Source organism: Pocillopora verrucosa, chromosome 5 (assembly GCF_036669915.1).
Source record: "Pocillopora verrucosa isolate sample1 chromosome 5, ASM3666991v2, whole genome shotgun sequence".
In the NCBI taxonomy this organism is placed as follows: Eukaryota; Metazoa; Cnidaria; class Anthozoa; order Scleractinia; family Pocilloporidae; genus Pocillopora; species Pocillopora verrucosa.
Genome location: NC_089316.1, coordinates 21,991,271 through 22,014,452, shown reverse-complemented (window position 1 = coordinate 22,014,452; position 23,182 = coordinate 21,991,271). Strand labels below are relative to the sequence as shown.

Below are 23,182 nucleotides of genomic sequence, written 5' to 3'. Positions count from 1 at the left end.
TTTGGGTTGTTACACTATTGTATCGTCAGCCTTTTATATCAAAACTGCTCGATGCCTTTTCAACTAAAAGTAAAAAAGGGACACTACTGTAGATGATGAAAGTCATATGTCCAAAATGAAGAGCTGACTAGGAAAATATGACAAAAGAGATATAATTGGGCAGATAATCTCCCAGATCAAATTTTTAGTTCTCCTTGCTGCCAACAATACCATTCTTATGATGTTGGTTCAGATAATTTAGTATTGGATCAACTAATTATCCCCAAATTGATATTTTTCTTTATTCTCATCTCTTATCTGGTTGATATTGTATTGATAGTTGAATCACAGAGGGGTTTTTTAGTTGGCTTGACCGAGTATTTCATGTCCACCGCAATCTCATCGTCGTTTTGGCTTTGTTTTGTTTAGTTTTTACTTAAATTATTGATTTTTTCTTGTTTTGTTAAAAGTCGTCCTCGGGCCCGTGCATTCCGGTTACCACGCATTTCACACCAGGCGATCAACCAGCGCTGGTTCCTTGCTGTCACGCTCTTTCAAAATCTCTCTCTCGTCAAATATTGCGGTGTGCCAGAGAAGCCAAAAAAAATGTTCTGTTTCTCTGGAAGATGCAAACCATGGATCCGCTACAGCGATCTGATCTAAATAATTTTTTTCAAATCAATTCACCCAGTAATAAAATCAGAACTGCCAGCTGAAGTAACAATTCGAAGGGTTATTAACCTAACTCGCCTCAATCTTCTATTCCAAAACTTTCAACTCTGTTGTAGTCTTGTATGAGAGGTTCACATCTACCTATAGTGTCATATATAGGTAGCAGTTTATAACGGCGTGAAAATGCACCTGGTTATTACTGCCGTATTACAATTCTTTATTTTTTTTTGTTCCTCGCCAAAAACGGTGAACCCTCTCCTCCCTTGTCCGATTAACCCTTTAACTCCTATGAGTGACCAAAACAGAACTTCTCCTTACAATATCAACACCGAATCAAGCAGACAAGTTGGGAGAATAAAGGAGAAAACTAAATTAGGGGACTACAAGTTGATCCATTACCAAATTCTCCAAATTGAAATCATGAGTATTTTATGGCAGACCGTAGGGAGAATTACTAATGAGATCTTGGGAGTTATTGGGTTAAACCCCCTTCCCACTTGTACTCCTGATCGAAGTTCTAAGGTGATCGATCGATATTTTTACGATGTTCTTTTTAACTGGCTGTAAAAGGACTCTCAGTTTGGCCAAAGAACTCTCAGCTGTGGCACGTTGTATGAATGATTAAATTACAGAGGAGTACTGTGAGTTGTCTGAAGTTGTTAAACGGAATAAAGTTGTGGTCGTTATTTCTAGTACTGAATATTTCGTATTCTCTTTTGTCTCTAATCGTTTCCGTTCAGTCATTCTTTTTGTGTGGTGTACTCTGAAATTCGCACAATATCTTCCCACATCCAGTCTTAGGCTTGAACCCTCGACCTCCCACAAGGCAGTTAGGCGACATACAACCCAAAGAGGCGGCAGTTTAACGACACACCACACCAGCGGAAAAAAATTTGGAAGTTTAGATCATTGTGCGATACTCTGGATTAATGAAAATGAAAAACTAAGAAATGTTATGTGACGCCCAGTCCCAACTTGGCGTTCTAATAGTGAAATAGCATAGCTCCAAAATCAAATCGTGTATCACGAAATAAACAAATGATTTTCTGTTTCGAGTGCGATGAGCTCATATTCAGCTTCTTTAATACTGCTGGTGTTACCAAGTGCACCGTTTTGTTACACACGTGTGGGGCAAGTCACATTTTCACAGGAGTTAAGGTGAGCACAGAATAAGTTAATAGCGACCTAATGCAATTAATTAGATAAACGGGTATTGACTAAAGATACAAATAGAAATAATTTGAAACATGAGTCTAAAGAATGAAAGAAATATCGATCTTATTTACTCATCACGAACGTGGGAGAGAGAATGAATTCACTCGAGAATTCAAATCTTTGACCTTCGGATTTTACGATCTGAAAGTTTGACCTCAGAGCCTTACAGCTCTCGTTAATGAGCCAGGACGTACGCTCTGTTTATATACGCACTCTGCTAAGATCTGAAATGTAGTTAAGTGTCATGTTTGAAAATAGATAAAGAAAGTGAACTTTGAGCTCCATTGTCGCATGAAAAATATTCAAAAATCTAAATCTGTAGGTCTAGACATAAATTCCTCCGAACAGGCTAGATTTTTTCTCTTTTACACACTCGTGAAAATAATCAAAATCGTTCTTTCTCCGACGACCGAGAAAAAAAATTAATCAGTTTAAACTACAAAATTATTTCTCAATGCTGACATATAGATTATCATCATGAAGAGGTCTTAAGGTAGTTTATTTACATACCCATGAAGAATCTATGAAACTAAAAATTACCACGAGTTTATCAACTGATATTCTATTGATATTACTGATTCCAATACCATGTGTGCCGTTTGTCACACATGCACCTCAGTAAATAGACTCAGTTAATAGCCTCAGTTAATGAATTCGAACGCGTCAGAAAATGCTGGGCTTAGAGAAAGAGAGCTAGAGACTCACATTTCTCTTCCACGGTTCCAACCTACGGAAAACTGATTAAAAACATTTAATTCATAAAATTTCTGTAATATGCACTGAGGTTTTCTATGCACAGAGATGCATGGAATTTCCAGGTAGAGAATACTTGTATAACTTCAGCGGATATTTCTCTAGGAAGAGTACATATGGTATTCTGAGTTTAATGTAATCAAAACCCGAAACGATTTGACTCTCTTCTTCGTTAGTTACGACGAGAAGTCGAGTATCCGTCCTGGAAAAGAGCTTTCTTGGAATTTAATGCGGCATTCTTAAGGTAAGGAAAGCTAATGAAATAATGAATAGCATATTGTAATCGAAAGAAGGGGAAAATTGTGAAAAAAATATTCAAGACTACTGTATTATTTATGGCATTTCTTTAAATTTATATCTGCCTCCGCTTATGAACAATGATATGCCACTTGTTCTCATAAAGTAGATTTCAATGCAATATTCAGCCAAAAAAAATTATAATCGTTCAGAACAGAAAAATGTATCTCATAACAGGAAGTATCTTGATGTAAGCAAAATATTTTCTACATGTGAGAGGCAGTTAATGAATGATACATCAGGAAGACGGGTGTCCTTTTAATCTTGTTGGGACTCAACTGCCTGTGAAATCAAATGCAAATCAGGATCTGTTTCTTGGAAGGAAGGAACACATTTTATTGTTTGAAAAATAATCGTATTGGGATGAGATCTATATAGCACCATCATATTTGACTAGAGATTTTTTTCACATTTGACTGCAAACATCCTAAGTGCAGAATTGGCGGGAAGAAGGAATAGGTTCACAGTTCTTATTTTTAGTAACTTTACGAAGTTGTCACGGCAAAAGCGGAAAATGAAAATTGGAGAAAATCGTAACGCTTTTTTCAAGGATAGTTGATAAAAAAAACATTTGTCATATAAACTGCAGTGATTTATATCGCCAATCAGCTGCTTACACGTCACTTGTCTTTCGCGCCACTTTGTCAGGGGGATGAAGGAATATCAAATTCTCATTTTTTAGTATAGTCCACTTTTTTTGCAAGTAAAGGACTATAGTGTTTGTCTAATAAACAAAATAATTCATGGTTTCTTGTAAATATGGAGCTACCCTTCCCGTTATGACCTCGATATCTCGCGACTGAGCTCGGCAAACCAGTAAGATTCGAGGTGATCACTCGAAGAAAAATGATATTGGTACGATATGTAACTCACGGTTTGAAATCATTCTTTTTGATCCAGTAATGGCAGAGAGTGTCCTGCTCTGAGGAGAAAAAGGAATTGCGAGTGTTTTCCACTGAGAGGGAAATAGCTGAATTTTAATCACGGAATGAAATAGTCGTCACGCAGAAACATTTAAACAAATAGTAATAAAAAATAAAAACAAACAAACAACTTTCCTGAAATGGAAAAGGAACTTTTACTCACGACACTGGGCATGGAAAGAGACTAGTAAATGTTTTAAACGAGTGAATATAGAATATTTCATGTTTCTAAGGTGATCGATCGATATTTTTACGATGTTCTTTTTAACTGGCTGTAAAAGGACTCTCAGTTTGGCCAAAGAACTCTCAGCTGTGGCACGTTGTATGAATGATTAAATTACAGAGGAGTACTGTGAGTTGTCTGAAGTTGTTAAACGGAATAAAGTTGTGGTCGTTATTTCTAGTACTGAATATTTCGTATTCTCTTTTGTCTCTAATCGTTTCCGTTCAGTCATTCTTTTTGTGTGGTGTACTCTGAAAGTAATGGCAGAGAGTGTCCTGCTCTGAGGAGAAAAAGGAATTGCGAGTGTTTTCCACTGAGAGGGAAATAGCTGAATTTTAATCACGGAATGAAATAGTCGTCACGCAGAAACATTTAAACAAATAGTAATAAAAAATAAAAACAAACAAACAACTTTCCTGAAATGGAAAAGGAACTTTTACTCACGACACTGGGCATGGAAAGAGACTAGTAAATGTTTTAAACGAGTGAATATAGAATATTTCATGTTTTCATCGATATTGTTGTAAAACAAAACATTGTTCTTGGTATTTTCAGGGATTTAGAAATAACAAAAAGCATCGTTTGGAGAATAGGGAGCTTCAGAGGAAGACAGTTTAACAGGTACGATTCAATTTTTTAAATTCCAGTTTATGACAGCTGTTTAGAGCTCATGTTTTTCAAAATGAAAGCGCGTAATCTAATGTTCCTTGCGCCTGGAAACAATTAGGTTTAATTTCAATCGAGTTTTCTTGATTTACTGCTGTCAGATATGAAATATTTCACTTACATCACGTTAAAAAATTCCATTGATTTCTCTCATATGATTAATAATGGTAATAGGATTGAGTGGAGTCCTATTCGGTCTGTAATCTCACAAAATCGGACGACTGCGATGCGAGAGTCAGATTTGTCAATCACGAGTATGATCTTGGGAGTTAAAAAGTTAACAGTGTGTGATCGCACGTGATGAGAGCGTGACAGAGCTGGATGACCTGTTGTACTTATAGCTCTTGTCAATGTCGAAACCAGCCAATATTTCTCGAAAACGAAACGAAGTAAAATAAAACAAAACAAAGCAAACAAACAAAAATGCAATGCATTTCCATGAAAAAGATCTTTAGATCGCGGCAGCAATTTTTATGTCGCAAAATTCGCTATTTATTGTAACTGTGATAGTATTATAGATTCGCATGGAACAAAAAAATTACATCTATACTGCACGTGTCATTTACATGTACGTCTTCACATGTTAAGATATCAACGTCATGATAATCGGATTTATAAACATTACGGTAATACTTTCCGAAACTGCTTTTATCTACGAACGTTTCTAAGATTGAATTCAACTTTAAATAAAGAGAAGTATTTCTTGTAACAAGATTTTGTCAAATTTTAATGTCCGAATTAGAGGTAGCTTTTCGGCGAGGTGAGTTTCAGTGCGGTAGATCTCTCCCGCGCTGTTCGGTGCTTTTAAAATGTGTTTCAAAATTATATATGTTTCAAGTTTAATCTCGATATCTATATATATCATAAATAGGATGATACATATTCACTGCTTGGGAAAAAATTTATCTATGATCTTCTTGAGTTTTAATATTTCATCGAAAGAGTGAGCGATATCATCAACACTCGATGGTAAATTTCGTATCCTCGCGCGGGTATGTAAAACCCCAATAGATATGTGCATTACTGACTAAGCATGAGATAGAGATGGCCAAGTTTCTTCTCTGCATTCTTAAGGACCTTGAGAATAAGAAATTGTTACATGGGAAAAAAAAAGTATTACATGCAACACAAGATGCTCCTCGAACTGTTCTTTGTTTTGACCAAAGACGTATCTTTGACTCCGGTGTAGCCAAACCGCCGGAAAAATCCGACTCTTCACTCGTGTGACAAAAATAAATGGTCTATGTCGGTGTACGGGATATATTTAATCGGCTTCAATCGTTTTGTTTTGTTTTGTTTTTTTTTTGTGGGATGTTAGCGGGAATTAAAAAACAACACATTTCGCACTCTTGGGTCGAGAAATTTGGAGTATCGTGATAAAAAGCTAAAAAAAGTGAAATTTTAAGGATAGAACCACCATGACAACCAATTCTTTATTACGTATGAAAGCGGAACCTCGCCGACGTCGCTATTAATTATTTTAGTTCTTAGAAGTCCTGCGAACATTATTCGACCTCCTCCGCAAAACTTGTAGACATTCATAGGGAACTAAATATTTGTCTTCGACTATTCAAACTACATATCCACAAGGTGGTTACTCATACGAATTATTGAACATGTACGAAAACGAAACCTCGCCAACGTCACGGTTAATTATTTTGGATTCTTGAAAGCTTGGGAGCATCATTCGACTTCCTCTTCGAAAATTGGCACAATAAAAACATAGACCTTGACTGGAAGTAAATTTTTTTGGTCTTGAGTAATTAAAGTTACGTATCCTCTTGGTGGTTAGTCGTGTTATTTCTAGCCGATTTTCGGTCAGAAATCGGTTTTAGTAGATATTTCCCGAATATCCCCTTCAAAATCGTACAGGAACAGACTATTTATTATTTACTTTCTCCGACATAATTGTTTATGGGCCAGCCACTTTCAGTTTTTCATATTTTATAAGCGCCTTCAAAAGAAAATTTATGAAATCTTCTGTAGCTTTGTGGAAATTGTTACACATGCGCTTTATGAAGTAACTGAAACCTTTGGTGGATAGGTGTGTCTGAGTGACGGTATATGAAAGCAGTTCTTTACGTAATAGGCCGGGGGGGAAGGGTGTTGAAAGAATTCGTGACGGTTACGCAAAACCTCGCTTGTGTTTGCCTTAATGATTCAGTAGTGAGTACTTGGACCCTTGACAGTTAATGCCAACTTTATACTTAAAACGAACTTTTAGGTTAAAAGAGCCTAGTGGTTCGCAAAAAAAAAAAACTTTAATGATGATAATAAAATAAAAAAAAAAGGTTATCCATGCATTATGTTTAAGTAAAATATACTAACTGTAAGGAGTCTTAGGTGTCTTTAATCATCACCAGTTTGAGTTTATCGGTTGAAATATTGGTCGAAAGGCTTTCCTTCTACGTCCAATTAAGTCAAAACAGCGGAACGTGACTCGAGCTGTCACGCCATCACGATAGTGTGACAGAGGAAACTTTGGGACTTTTATTTTTTCTCGACGTTCTCTTTAGATTACCTTCATTTCAGTCTCCTTCTTTGATTTGTAACCATGATTTATAGCGCATTAAAATCGACTCCATTTATCTCCAGCTATGGCAGAAAGTAATCTCCTAACAACGGGGGAAGAACTGGACTTGAACAATGAGCCTCCAGTCACAGGTGAGAGAAGAAGACCGTTATATGATAGTTTTGAAGTGGTTGTTAGGCCTTTTGGTCGAATAGTTAAGTATATCTTTAATCATGTGCACTTATCTTTGAAACAGTTACACTTAAAGGTATTACGGAATCTATTAAATAGGTTGGTATTCTGGGTGACGAGGATACTGTGCATGTTGGAATTGCTCATAGTTGTGATCACTGAAAAGATCGATATATTTTCCGCTTGGTAATTTCAGCGACAGAGAAAAGCCAATTTACGTCAAGTGATTCAAAACTGGAGATATACGATGACCCTTCAAGAGGTGAGACAAAAAGGGGAAATAATTTTTTTAAGGCGACCCAGTGTAGTTTTTGAAATAGTTATATAAAAAATTTCTACCGCTCTGGGAATAACTTGCTGAGAGTCAATAAGTTTATCTTTGCAAGTAGAGCACTCATGGTCGAACATAAACCAAGGTGATTTGGTCACCACAAAAATGTTAATTGCAAGGGACGTGAAAACCAAAACTTTTTACCGAATTTAATTGTTCTGCCTAATATTCTAATCATTGTTGAAACACACATTTTCGTTCCATTTTTGTACATTTAATCATGTTTCCTATATTCTTGACAAGTTTTGAGATTGATAAGAATAGTAAAGGTCTGCTTCGTTATCTAGAAATTGCTAAAGAACTGAGAAACCAGGCCGGAGAAGGAAGACGTTATGGCAATCTCGGCAACGCTTATCATGGTCTTGGACAACTCAAAGCAGCAATCGAGTACCACCAACGTCATCTAGAAATTGCTAAAGAAGTGGGAGACAAGACCGGAGCAGGAATCACTTATGGTAATCTTGGCAACGCTTATCAAAGTCTAGGAAAATTAAAAACAGCAATCGAGTACCACAAACGTCGTCTTGAATTTGCTAAAGAAGTGGGAGACAAAGCCAGGGAGGGAAGAAGTTATGGCAATCTCGGCAACGCTTTTCAAGGTCTGGGACAGTTCAAAACAGCAATCGAGTACCACAACCGTTGTTTAAGAATTGCAAAAGAAGTGGGGGACAAGGCCGGAGAGGGACAAAGTTATGGCAATCTCGGCAAGGCTTATCAAGGTCTACGGCAGTTCAGAACAGCAATCAAGTACCATCAACATTCTCTGGAAATTACTAAGAAACAAGGAGACAAGGCTGGAGAGGGACGAAGTTATGGCAGTCTTGGCAACGCCTATCATGGTCTAGGACAGTTCCAAATAGCAATCGAGTACCACAACCGTTATCTAGGAATTGCTAAAGAAGTTGGAGACAAGGCCGGAGAGGGACGAAGTTATGGTAATCTCGGCAACGCCTATCATGGTCTAGGACAGTTCAAAACAGCAATCGAGTACCAGCAACGTCATCTAGAGATTGCTAAAGAAGTGGGAGATAGGGCCGGAGAGGGACAAAGTTATGGCAATCTCGGCAACGCCCATCAAGGTCTAAGACAGCTCAAAACAGCAATCGAGTACCATCAGCATTCTCTGGAAATTTCTAAGAAAGAGAGAGACAAGGCTGGAGAGGGACGAAGTTATGGCAATCTCGGCAACGCCTATCATGGTCTAGGACAGTTCAAAACAGCAATCAAGTACCAGAAACATTATCTAGAAATTGCTAAAGAGGTGGGAGACAAGGCTGGAGAGGGACAAAGTTATGGCAATCTCGGCAATGCTTATCGAGGTCTAGGACAGTTCGAAACAGCAATCGAGTACCACAACCGTCATCTTGAAATTGCGAAAGAAGTGGGAGACAAGGCTGGAGAGGGACAAAGTTCTAGCAATCTCGGCAATGCTTATCAAGGTCTAGGAAAGTTCCAAACAGCAATCGAGTACCACAACCGTCATCTAGAAATTGCGAAAAAAGTGGGAGACAAGGCTGAAGAGGGACAAATTTATGGCAATCTCGGCAACGCTTATCAAGGTCTAGGACAATTTGAAACAGCAATCGAGTACCATCAACGTCATCTTGAAATTGCTAAAGAAATGGGAGACAACGCCGGAGAGGGAATCAGTTATGGCAGTCTCGGCAACGCTTATCAAGATCTGGGACTGTTCAAAACAGCCATCAAGTGCCATCAGCATTCTCTGGAAATTGCTAAAAAAGAGGGAGACAAGTCTGGAGAGAGACGAAGTTATGGCAATCTCGGCAACGCCTATCATGGTCTAGGACAGTTCAAAACGGCAATCGAGATCCAGCAACGTCATTTAGAGATTGCCAAAGAACTGGAAGACAAGGCCGGACAGGGAATCAGTTATGGCAATCTTGGCAACGCTTATCATGGTCTAGGAGAGTTCAAAACAGCAATCGAGTACCACAACCGTTATCTAGAAATTGCTGAAGAGGTGGGAGACAAAGTCGGAGAGGGAAAAAGTTATGGCAATCTCGGCAACGCTTATCAAGGACTAGGACTGTTCAAAACAGCCATGAAGTGCCATCAGCATTCTCTAGAAATTGCTAAGAAAGAGAGAGACAAGGCTGGAGAGGGAATCAGTTATGGCAGTCTTGGCAACGCTTATCAAGGTCTGGGACTGTTCAAAACAGCCATCAAGTGCCATCAGCATTCTCTAGAAATTGCTAAGAAAGAGAGAGACAAGGCTGGAGAGGGACGAAGTTATGGCAATCTCGGCAACGCCTATCAAGGTCTAGGACAGTTCAAAACAGCAATCGAGTACCAGCAACGTCATTTAGAGATTGCTAAAGAACTGGAAGACAAGGCCGGACAGGGAATCAGTTATGGCAATCTTGGCAATGCTTATCATGGTCTAGGAGAGTTTGAAACAGCAATCGAGTACCACAACCGTTATCTAGAAATTGCTAAAGAGGTGGGAGACAAGGTCGGAGAGGGAAAAAGCTATGGCAATCTCGGCAACGCTTATCAAGGTCTAGGACAGTTCAAAACGGCAATCGAGTACCAGGAACGTCATCTAGAAATTGCTAAAGAAGTAGGAGACAAGGCTGGAGAGGGACAAAGTTATGGCAATCTCGGCAATGCTTATCAAGGTCTAGGACAGTTCGAAACAGCAATCGAGTACCATCAACGTCATCTGGAAATTGCTAAAGATGTGGGAGACAATGCTGGAGAGGGAATCAGTTATGGCAATCTTGGCAACGCTTATCAATGTCTAGGAGAGTTCAAAACAGCAATCGAGTATCACAACCGTTATCTAGAAATTGCAAAAGAAGTGGGAGACAAGGCCGGAGTGGGAAGAAGCTATGGCAATCTCGGCAACGCTTATCAAGGTCTAGGACAGTTCAAAATAGCAATCGAGTACCAGGAACGTCATCTAGAAATTGCTAAAGATGTGGGAGACAAGGCCGGAGAGGGAATCAGCTATGGCAATCTCGGCATCGCTTATCAAGGTCTAGGGAAGTTTAAAACAGCAATCGAGTATCAGCAACGTCATCTAGAAATTGTGAAAGAAGTGGGAGACAAGGCTGGAGAGGGAATCAGTTATTGCCATCTCGGCAGAATTCTTCTCGGTCAAGGAGAGTTTAAAAGGGCAATTGAGTCGTACCAACGTCACCTAGAAATATCCAAAGAAGTAGGAGACAAGGCTGGAGAGGCATGCTCACTCGGTTCCCTCGGTATAAGTTTCGAGTGCCAAGGAGATCCCATGAGGGCCTTTACCTACTATTACTCGAGTGTAGAGGTGTATGATGATATCAGGGCCGGTCTTCAATTTCAAGATGCGTGGAAGATTTGCTATCGTAATCAGCACCAAAGTGCATACAAAGGTTTGTGGCGTATAAGCCTCATTCAAGGTAAAGTTGTGAACGCTCTTCTTGCCGCAGAAAAAGGACGTGCTCAAGCTCTGAGAGATCTCATGGACGCAAGATATCAGCCTGAAGATACTTCCAGGAGGAGCGGTTCGTACCTTTCCCTGAGTTCTGTTCCATCAAGCACAGTTTTCATAGCTATCAGTGGACCGTGCGTTTACTTCTGGGTTTGCCTCAGTGAAGATAATATCCAAATGAGAAAGATTCACGTGAACAATTATAAGTGTGAGGAAGAATTGGAATCTTTCATCCAGCTACTGAACAAAACTGCCCTTATAGAAAATTTTAGGGGAGATGCTGTCACACGCGGAAATCCTTCAGCTGATTCGCCAAAAGAGGATCAAGTGGCCAAAGATATGATCCCAGATGATGTGAGGTACTCACAATCAAGTGCTCTGCAGAAGCTTCGTGACATCATCGTTAGTCCTATCGCTGATCTTATCGAAGGCAACGAGCTAACTGTCGTTCCAGAGGGGCCATTTTGCCTTGTACCTTATGCCGCATTGGAGGACTCGAGGTCATCGTGTCTAAATGATTCTTTCACAATTCGTGTGCTTCCGTCCTTGACGACCTTACAACAAATACATGATTGCCCAGCTGACTTCCACGCGAAGAGTGGTGCATTGCTGGTTGGCGACCCATGTTTCAGAGATATCATCTACCAGGGAAGACGTTTAGTGCAACTTCCGGGAGCAAGAAAAGAAGTGGAGATGATTGGACGCATCCTCAATCATTCCCCTCTCATTGGAGAAAAGGCTACAAAAGATGAGGTGTTAAAACGAATGTCATCAGTGGCGTTAGTGCACATTGCAGCGCACGGTAAAATGGAAACTGGGGAAGTCATCTTGGCACCAAACACTACAAGGAAGAACTCTCAGCCAGAAGAAAAAGACTATCTACTGACGATGGAAGATGTCCTAGAAGCTGGGCTGCGGGCTCGACTGGTTGTACTGAGTTGTCCTCACAGTGCTCGTGGGGAGGTCATGGCCGAGGGTGTGGTCGGCATCGCACGAGCATTTTTGGGTGCCGGTGCCAGATCTGTTGTGGCAACCTTATGGGCAATTGATGACGAGGGAACCCTGGAGTTCATGAGTTTCTTCTACGATGCACTTGCTAAGGGCAAGAAGGCAAGCGAAGCTCTCCAGCAGGCCATGAAGTGTATGAGAGAAATCGAAAAGTACGAGGAGGTGAAGTACTGGGCACCATTTGTTCTCATTGGTGATGACGTCAACCTGGATTTCAAGGAAATTCAGACTCTGAACCATGTAATTACTCTGTTTATAACATTTTTTCAATACCAAGTGACATAAATCAAAATTATAGTTGTTGTATGTTGTTTTTCTTTCAATGGAGTTAGGAATTTTTGGTTGCTCGAGCAAATTGAGATGAAATGCAGTCGCTGCAACATTTACGATGATAACCATGATAAGAATGAAAAAAAGATAAGATTTTCTCTATAACTATCCAGTTTTCCGGTGTATTGTTTAATTTTGCATAGCCAAGGAAAACACTCGATGGCAACTCAACGATCCTTCCTAAATTTTTACTCTTACTTTTCAGCTGAGGCAGTGAGCATTGCAACTATATCAGAACAAGGACCAAACCCGAGGAAGTTAACGATGATATTTGGATCAGAAAGCAGTAAGCTACTGATGAAAACTTTGTCAAGAGTCTTCTTTTTAAAGCAGGGAGAGTCGACAGATGGCCAAAGACAAAATCAACGAGAGTCCTTAACGATCTCTATTGTTTCAAAACTTGACTTGTCACCCGTCTGAACTGTTCTTACGAGCTTGAAGGATTTTGGATACTCTAAAGGAAAAGAACTTTCAAATGTTTTGATCCTTAATATCTTACTCAAACTGATTTTCGTGTAATTTTTCTTTTAATGAGATGTCTTGAAATTATCATGACCAGCAATATAGAAAGTTATATTTTTAATCTAACATGGACGTTAATGTGGGCGTCACATTAACGTCAAAGTTGAGACTCTTTAAGGTGATTTCCAGAGGATTTTTTTTACAGATTTTCTCTCGATCGGTTTTTGCCAGATGACTGATATAAAGCTATTACAACCATATCCATAGACCTTTGAGAATAATAGGTTGTCTGATTGCTCGAGTATGTTAGTTAGTTTTCTGTCATAAACTTTTTTGAGGATTTTTACTTAGGCATTGCTTATCAAAGCTCTTTTTTTTGTATCGGAAACATTGTTTTTCAGGACTTAAATAACAGATTTTTACCTTTATGGCCCGGATTTAATCTTTCTCTCACCAATATCTAGACTAAGTTTTCCTTTACGTTTGAATGCGATAAGTTATGCTCATTGTTCAAGCATCACGATGCATTTTAGATATACTGTTAAAATTAATAGCACAACAGCGAAACGAGGATTTAAAAAGGGTTATGTTTCCATCTATTGGCCGATTTCACAATTGTGCATTATACAAGGCATCGATAGAAGTTCAAACTGTGCGAGAAAGCTGAAGCCTAGTGATGTACTTAGTCACTCCTAATTAGTTGTTTACCTATTTCGTAAGTTCAATAAAGAAGCATTTGAATGTCAAAAATGAGGCAAGTCATTTGACATTTTGTTGGAAGGGAGGAGTAAGTCAATGACAAAATTAAGAGAATTTCTGGCGACGATCACTTTGAATAGCGCGCGCTTACGTGTTATTCGTTAACCTTTTCACTTCCAAGATCTTATAAGTAATTCTCCTTTCTGTCTCCCAGTCAATTCCTTTGGTGTTAGTTAGGACAATTCGGGTTTGGATCAACCTATAATCCCTAATTAAAACTTTTCTTTATTCTCCTCACTTGTCTTCTTGATATTGTCTTGATATTGTGAGGAGAAATTCTGTCTTGGTCACTCATGGAAGTTATGCCTGAACCCAAGGCTATCTGTGACAGAAGACTGAACTTTTCGTTAAACTCATGGACCGACTTATAATGAGGTGACATGCAAGATTTGGAATCTAAACAGTTTTTAGAAGGTGGCGCTTTAAAGGGTAAAAAGAAAAAAAACCGACAAAACACGACGTAGAAAAATAAGTGAACCAAGGATGAACCTGGAAGAGACATGTGTAAGGACAGCGCTGTCGCTTGGATTTTAAGCGATTTTAAATCTACCTGCAGAACAGGCGTATCTCAGTTGCGTTTTGCAGTCGACCAGAGGCAAGCGCGCGAGGCAGTGCGAAGTGCGAGTCCTTTGCTTTTAAAAGGCAGTTAACCAGACCCGAAAAGTCAGGAAACTTTAATTTTAAAGATATTGGAGCCAAAAGTAATAATTTCCCTAGTTTATGGCTAGACTAAGTTTTCTTCCCCGTTTTCTCAGACATTTTCGGCGTATCAAAAAATTTGACTTGATCTACCCACCGTAGAATAGCTTATATCGATGTCATTTAACCACTTATATTTTTGATGAAAAATTGAGTGCGAAGAGGTTACAAACAAAAAGGTTGTTTTATGAAATATAATCTGTTTAGTTCTTAAAGTCTACTTAAGTATCGTATGGTTTTGCTCACAATCATCGCTTCAGCTTCAAATGTTTGCATGCGGCTGGAGCCTTGCAAATTTGCGGACACGTTTTAATAAGAAAAAATGCCTGTGCGCAAGACATTTTTCCTCGAAATTTCGATGATACGACGTGTCATGTATTTGAGGTGAAAGTTTTTTGCGTGCGATGGCTGTGCGCTAACAGTATATTAGGTACATCGAAAAAGTACTGCAGCATGTGTTTACGTGTATCCAGCCAACACGCTGTGTTTATCGGAAATTGACTCTTAAACAGGATGCGAGATGTCACTCATTAGTCTATTGAATAGTGTCTTTTCTTAGCTGGAGGAGAAGCGAATTCTCAACGCGCGGGAAATTGGCGCACGGTCGACAAGAACTTATCCTCTCGCGCATACCCGTCGACTGTAGTGCTGGTTTGAATACGTAGTTTATCACCGCTGACCAACTTGATCTCTTTCACCCACTCTCCCATCCTCCAAGCTCTTTGCGATGCAACAAACGAACAGCAGGAGAAAAGCTTCTCAAAGCAAGATTATTAACCCTTTACCTCCCATGAGCGACCAAGAGAGAAATTCTCCTTACAATATCAATACAATAACAAGCAAGATATTGAGCATGAGAATAAACTAAAATATTAATTAAGGGATTATTAGTTGATCTGGTACCAAATTCTCCAAATTGACATTATGAGAAATGTATGAAAGATAGTAAAGAGAATTAATAATGAGATCTTGGGAGTTTAAGGGTTAAGGTCCTAAAAAAAAACCTGGGAATCAACGACATTATTTTTACCAATAAATCCAATGGAGAGAAAAAAAAAAGGACAACAAAATAAAAACAGAAAAAATAAAACAACAACGTGAGCGGCGCCATTAACAATTGGTTCATACGTCAGCGTGCGTTCATCGAGATATGAAGCACGCGGGAAGTTTGGAGAGCACGAAAGATGCGTAAGAGTTGCTCGAGGCGTAGCCGAGAGCAACTCTAGCTTCTTGAGTGCTCTCCAAACTTCCCAAGTGCTTCATATCTCGATGAACGCACAGTTGACGAATGAAACAATTTTTTTATAACATTATCAACCCGATGGAAAATCTTCTTCTCGAGGGATTTGTTTGCTGACGTCATGAACGTGCACAATAGGAATATGAAGCACGCTCGCGCAATTGAATTTGATTACGCAAATTTACTAGCTATGTTATAAAAAGATTTGTTTCATTCCTTTCGTTCGACTGTTCATAAGCTAGCATGTTCTGTTCCATGGGAACAAAAACAACAGAAGTAGAAGGCTAGGAACTTTATTTTTCTCCTCAAATGCAACAAACACCACTCACAAAACACAGCTTTCAAAAGCTTCTTCGCTTTAAGATCAGTGTTAATTTGCCATTCTTTTTTCTTATTCTTAAATTGATTTTGCGTTATTATAATAGGCTTTAAATAACATAAAAAGACAAAATATCATGTGCAATGACAATTTCAGTTTAACAGTCCAAGGTCACTGGATTCCACTGGTTCAGAATAGAGCAAGTTTCCTTTCATCATCGTTGCCTTAACGATGACTCGTATTCCAACACCGCCACTGCCTTTGAAGACATCGGGCCCACATAACTCAGAAGTACAGGAAGAAACAAGAGACCATGCTACGCGCCGATCAAAACAACGCCGAGATGCACGCGAAATTTGAATACCTAAGCGGAAAAAGGTTAAAGTTACGGCTAAAATTTATTTTACATTGATACTCAGTTACGCCTTTATTAAAGGCGTGCGCTCAGAAACGGCCGTGTGATCTGACGAAGTCGCTGTGGGAGGAATTTTTCGGGGAGCTGGGCCAACGTAACTTAGCAAAACAGGAAGGAGTAACAGCCCGTGAAGAGCACCCAGTATTACAATGCCAACATACATACGGAAGTAGAAAACCTGAAAAAATACTAAATAAAAAGGAGAATTGATTCAATTCAATTCAATATTAAAATGTACCATTCACGATTGAGGCATCTCGCGGTCACATCGAGGCAATGCACAGATAAGAAACTCAGTCTGGTTACTAACTCACTGGGTTACTAACTAATTATTTCAGCTTCACCACGTACTCTTACAAAGTGGGTCTCATTAAGACTCTCGTTGATAGGGCCTACAAGATTAATAACACCTGGTTAGGGTTTCACGAGGACATTAACAAACTTATTGATGTTCTAAAAATGGATCTTTTCCCTGCCCATTTAATTGAGAAGATTATAAACCGTTACATCACTGGGACCCAAAGCAATCATCATCCCCGGGGTTCTCTTCCTACCACTTCACCTTCGTTTTACTTTAAGCTACCCTAAATGGGCCACTTTTCTGCTATCAATCAAAAAAAAGATTTGCCATTTTATTAAGCGCCATTGCAATGACTTGGATATTAAACTGGTTTTATCTTCCTTCCAAACCGGCTTCTGCCTGATACGTCGGTGAAACCTGCCGGCATTTTTCCACAAGTGTTAGAGAGCACTTAGTCAGTGACAGGGCCTCTCACATTTTCAAGCATCTGAAAGATTCTGCACGTTGTCGCGCTTTGTGTTCAGCAGATAACTTTCATGTTTTAGATCACGCCTCTACCGGTTTTCAACTCAAGATAAAAGAGGTTATTCATATTCAAAGAGAACAACCATCCCTGAATCAACAATTACACCATGTAAATCTAAAACTATCCTTTTAATTCTCACACTTTCATACTTTACCTCTTTTATTGTTGTCACTATTTATCATAATTAGCATTGTTCTACGCACTACATAATTCAACTTCCAACACTTCGTACATTAATTAACTGAAGATGACAGAAGTTTCTGTCGAAACATGTTTTACAGACTTAAAAGTATTATCGCTTTCTTTAAATTCTTGACATAAAATAGTACAAAAAGATGAATATGAGCTCTGAGTGGCTACTCAAACGCTGAATATCCTTTGCCAGCCACTTCCCAGCCATTAGCGCTGGATTTGCCCCCGAGCATATTGTAATCGTTGCAGGAATGTTATTATCAACCACTAGCCAGCTCCACTTTGTTGAATAGTTGTTTTAAGCTTGATTCCATGAGGTACTTTCAATTGGATGAAGAAAGGAAAAAACAAAATAGTGAAAAAGTGTTCAGAAAAAAAAAAGAGCCCACAATTTTTTCCTGAGCATTGCTCTTATTAATCGTACCCCTGACAAATCACCTAATCGGAAAGTTATTTGAAACCTAGATTTAAAGAATAATATCATAAATGAAAGAATAAGGCACGTGAGGTTTAATTTGTTAATTTATTTTTAATAAAGCTCACATAATACTCCCAATTTCCAAAGGCTTTTTCCCTCGGTAGAATAGCGATCATATGTAGTTGCTGCTTTAAATGAATTCTTCAGGACAAATTTGTCTTCAGATTATTATTTTTTTTATGTTAATTTGTCTCCTTTTGTTTCGTATTTTCTCCAGCATGACGCAACATATGATTAAATCAAATGTAGAATGGGTTGTTTGGTGCATGAATTAAAAAGAAAAAAAAAGAAAAAAATCTAGTGGTCAGGAAAAAAATGGATAGGCAAGTCAAACATGTCTGTGATGACAACTTATCAAATGATCAAAGTGTAATAAAGGTGTGATGAAAGTCTTACCAGAGATCAGCCGCATGTCAGCTGTCGCAGCACTATGGTGGTGTGATCTGCTGTAATATTTCTGTTAGACTCTAAGAGCTCCATTCAAAGGGGTGCTCAGAATGTAGCCTGAAAAGAGAAGTATAGAACTCAACAACCAAAGATTTCTATTTTTCTGCCAGCCCTTAAAGAATTAGTGGTGAAAATATACAACAGTAATTGTTTGCTGCTGCACTTTGGGATTACAGAGAGTAAACTTAACTGTTCAAGGATTGTCTTCTGCTGAATCAAAAATTTGGCAATGGGCACCCTTTTGCCCTTAGTGTGATTTACTGAAAATAAAAATACAAAATAAAAAAAAAAACTTAAAGAAATAAATTAAAAGTACTGTTAGGACTGTGATACTCCCTAATCTCAAAATGTGCATTTGTTTGTTTCTATTTTTCATTTGTCATTTTCAAACCACAACCAAGACCAAGCTGCTAAAACTTAGCAATATTAGATTAATTAATGCTCAATCAAAACTATAAATAGTGCTGTCCATGACTAGTAAAAATATCACCATGTTCAAATTCCCAGCTTGTCTTCTCTAACAGCCAACTACATTGAATCATGGTGCAGCCTTTTGATTCCCAGGATCACAGAGCTGACTGATCACTCAACTGACAACCCTACAGTTTGTTCTTTAGTAGTACTGAGAATATGCTTAAGATTGTTTTAATGCTCAACCAAAAATCATTGTCAAGTTGTCTTATTTAAGCCATGCCAAAATACTTGCTAATATTGAGAACCTCAAAGAGAGCAAGCAGTCTTTATTTCTGTTGACCAGAATAACATTTGAGATTCCAGAGAATGAACCACTGGCATATGAAAATTTGGATTATTTTTTTCATAAAAGAGATGTGGACAAGAAAAATCGTAAAAAAGAGAAGGGGTGGAAGAATTGAAATGGCAAATTAAATTGTCAACAACTGACATTGCAATAAACTAGGCTAACATTTGTTTTAAATGTCATTTTCCACAAAATTCAGAAAATCTTAAATTTATCATGCATGAGAAAAAAGAAATTAAATTTTAGAAACAATATGGGGCCCAAGAAATATTTTTCAATCAGTAACAAATAGAGATTATTCCATAGAAAGTGTGCACAAATGAGTTTTATTGCATTAAAAACGAAAATAAATAAATGGGTGAGTGCAGTGAACTAACGAGTTTTTTTTAAATCAATGCAACAAATGGATAAAAATTGTTCAAGCACTTTCCTTGGTATGTTTTAATTTCATACAATAACTAAGTATTTTACTCACTGTCCAACAGAGACTGAAAGCTAACAACTGTGAAAATACATTGTTCATTCAATGAGAGCCAAAAATGATACTACCTAACAAATGAATGTAAATCCGTATTTGCATTAAAACAAATGCCATTTCTTAACAATTCTCAAATAGAAAAGATTAAGATTATTTCTCAAAGATTGAAAGGTGAGAAGAAAAAGAAAGGCAATACTTTATGATTATTTTAGACTGCTGACAAAGAAATTAAAATGTAATATAGATCAAATAAAAAAAACCCTTGAAGGTCCATTGCAACGGTTTCCAATACATAAACATATACAACAACTATTTTATGTCAATTACGAAAAAAGCTGCCGTATGCAGGCATTGTAGGAAAGATAAAAATCTATGATAATACAAACAGGGATTTTAGGGTAACAGGTTTATTAATTTAGATCTTGTGAGTATAGTTGTCAGTTGGGTAACATCTCCTTGTAAGAGCATTTTCCTATAGCAACTTTTAATCAAATAATTATTTTTTCTTTTAATTTTCTCTCCAAGAAATAAAAAATGTTTCAACTGTGTAGAGAGAGGCCACTCTTACAAGGAGTGTGCCTCTCTCTACAGAAGAGGAGGAGGCAAGGGAGAAGGAAGAGGGGAACATAGTGGCAGTGGCCAGGGCAGTGGACGTGGTGGCCATGCCCACCACGTCATCTTAAATTTTTATTTAAAACATCAAAATGAAATCAACTGTCTTTCATTAATTTTATAACTGTCATTGCAGCAGATGAATTCACCTATAACTGCAAATAATTACTTCTTACCAAGCCTGAGGGCTGTACTAGAGAACTTTTTCCTGAGGTCCTTACAAAAACAACTGATGACCAATATTCCTCTGTAGAACAAGAGTAAGTAATGTTAGCAAGTGGTTTACTGTATTGCACTTGGACTAAACTTTTTAATTTTAGTAATTTGGTCTCTTTCAAAACAGAAATGCATGGGTTATGGTTGTTTTAGTGGAAACCACCATCTGTATGGAAAACTACCAAACAAGTAAGAACCAAATCAGTATTTACCTCAAGCCTACCTTGACATAGTGTAACCAAAGTTGATTTTCCTAACTGTTCAAAAAATGGTATAGCCCCCAGTATGGAGGATATAACCCATTACAAAACCCGATGTTTTTGCAGAATTGTGAGAGTATTAGAGCAAACAATTGATATTTAATTCAGTCAGTTATCCTAAATCTTTCACCTAAAAGAACAAGCTTGGATAAATTTCAATAGGATTGAAAACCATAAATCATCATACACATGTTTAGTGATAATGCCTGTGGACATTCCACCACATGGGCTGATTTATGCATCGGTGCCACTGACTCGTAGGGTAGCGTGTGTATTGTACTGCCCAACAGCTCCCCTCAAAACGGCTATCTCACAGTTTCCACAATAACTCTGTTCTTTATTGAATTGTTAGAAGCCCTCGATAGCGAAAACATGGAACGATTACTTTAAGACAGTTCCGAGGATGAACATACAAATAAGTATCGAAAGCAAATCATTTAAAAGTGAATTTTGTCATCGTCATTAACAGTTTTTATCAATACGCGTCAGTAACAAAAACAAACGAGAAGCGAGAGAGGCTAATTGACCAAGGCAACGAAGGAATAATTTACATACGACTCCTCGCTGACCAAGCTGCGAACTACTTTGCACTTACCTCTTCTGAATGAGTTAAAAACGGTCGTAAAGACTTGCAAGAAAAAACTCCACCCTACGCAAGGCTAGCACACGATCTCCAATACAAAATAGACCTTATACGGTTAATAGAAGAAGAAATACAAAGCATACGCGGTTTACATGCAAACTTTGGAGTAAAAATGAACTTCTGGCTAGATGATTGCCCGGGCATTCTGGGAAAGCTAAACGCAAACTCTCATTGGAGCAATAAAGAGGAGTGACGGAGGTGTGTCCATAACCATGGCTACGAAAATGAATTCTTCCAACCTTCGCGGCGGAATACTGCAGGAGGGAAGATAGTTACTCGTGTATTTACTTCGCCTGCAACTGATGGATAAACATATGATGCGTATATATTGCAACAGCATCACATGGATAAACATTTTTATCTCCGGAGCGTAATTTATTGGCACCACCACTGTAAGTTAAGAAAATGTTCACAATTCTTTACCAAGTATCAACTCGCCTAAACCAGGGCGCAAAATTTGAGACCTCCATCTCTTCCTAGTTTCTTAAAGTAAAGGAATATTGACATGTGTTGTCTCAGGAAATATTGAGGTCACCCTGTGGCAGCCAGGCTGTGAATGGTGTATACATGTATCCTAATACACAGTACAAGAATGAAAACCAAGGGCAAGGAGTTAGTTAAGATTATCGATATAAGCGACAGTTGTGCACTCGAGATTTTTCCAGTTGCAGTCAATATCAATATCTGCTGGAACAACACAATTCAAAATATTTTGAGGTCAAACAAAAAACTATACATTAGTATGTCATTCCAAAGTTACACATGTCACAATTTTTCCATTTAAACTCTTTATTCAATAACGCAACAGCTACTACATGACAACATGGGCGAAATCAAAATGGCGGGTCCGATACCACGTTTTTTCCCACAGGTCCGATGGGAGCGCGTGGTATGACGTAATATGACATCCCCCTTTCTACCGATGTAATAATAATAATAACGACAAAAAAAAAATGGAACTTATCATATCTCCAGAACATTACAATACTGGTTGAAAGGATATCCCTCCTGTGCTTATACTTATAAGTCTATTCTTTAGTGTCTCTACTGTTATAGATCCAGCCTTTGTGCAGGTGTCACAGTCCTCCCAGATCTGGTCACATATCCTCCAGCTATGTCTGAGGGTCCCTGGGGGATGTTGTTCAGTGGCACTGTTTCGCCAGATCCTGGTCTGGGGGCTGCACCGTTTTTGTGCGATGTCTGTGTGTGACTGACTGGGGCAAGACTAGTTGTCTGCTGAGGTATCTCAGAACCTTGGTATACTGGGGTTTCCACCCGCTGGCATTGTGTTCCCCTCACTGCAGTTGTGTCTGGTTTCAGTTGGGCCCGTGTTCTTCGATAGGTGGTACCTGTACTGCTGGATCTGATGATGTAAGATCTTGGCTGTTTGGCGGGTTTTACAATAATGCCAGGTTCCCAGGTTTGTGAGTGGTGGTTGTACGTGCGGATGGGTTGGTCAGCTTCGAATGGCTTTTTGGGTGGTCCTGAATGCTGGTTGTAATAGTGGGCTTGTTTCTCCTGACGGGCTATGAGCTTACTTTTCATGACCTCATGGTGAGAGTGGTTGAGGAGGACTCTATGGCATGCTGGTAATCTAGTTTTAAATTTTCTGTTGGTGAGCAGTTCTGCTGGGGATTTCAGCTGGTGATCCAAGGGAGTGGCCCGGTATGATAGGAGAGCAAGGTAAGGGTCCTCTTTATTTTCATCGCACTTTTGGAGAATGTTTTCCACGGTCTGGACCATTCGCTCAGCAAACCCGTTGGATTGGGGGTATAGGGGGGAGCTAGTAATGTGTTCTACCCCGTAGGCGTTCATAAAATGCTTGAATTCTGCCGAACTGT

General features: G+C 38.7%; 1 protein-coding gene and 1 long non-coding RNA gene across 2 annotated transcripts; one reads left to right on the top strand and one right to left on the bottom strand.

Moving 5' to 3' along the window:
• Positions 1-1,761: 1,761 nt before the first annotated feature.
• LOC131797877 (tetratricopeptide repeat protein 28-like) lies at positions 1,762-12,962 on the top strand. Its single transcript, XM_066167686.1, has 8 exons — positions 1,762-1,809; positions 2,796-2,863; positions 4,618-4,683; positions 7,324-7,392; positions 7,629-7,694; positions 8,051-8,362; positions 10,889-12,444; positions 12,740-12,962. The coding sequence occupies exons 4-8, from the start codon at positions 7,326-7,328 to the stop codon at positions 12,749-12,751; spliced, it is 2,013 nt and encodes a 670-aa protein (XP_066023783.1). The 5' UTR covers positions 1,762-1,809; positions 2,796-2,863; positions 4,618-4,683; positions 7,324-7,325; the 3' UTR covers positions 12,752-12,962.
• A 4,402-nt stretch (positions 12,963-17,364) lies between these two features.
• LOC131797873 (uncharacterized) lies at positions 17,365-21,449 on the bottom strand. Its single transcript, XR_009341245.2, has 4 exons — positions 21,294-21,449; positions 20,399-20,469; positions 18,322-18,429; positions 17,365-17,767 (listed from the first exon to the last, which is right to left on the bottom strand). It is a non-coding gene; the product is annotated as an uncharacterized lncRNA (long non-coding RNA).
• Positions 21,450-23,182: the final 1,733 nt, after the last annotated feature.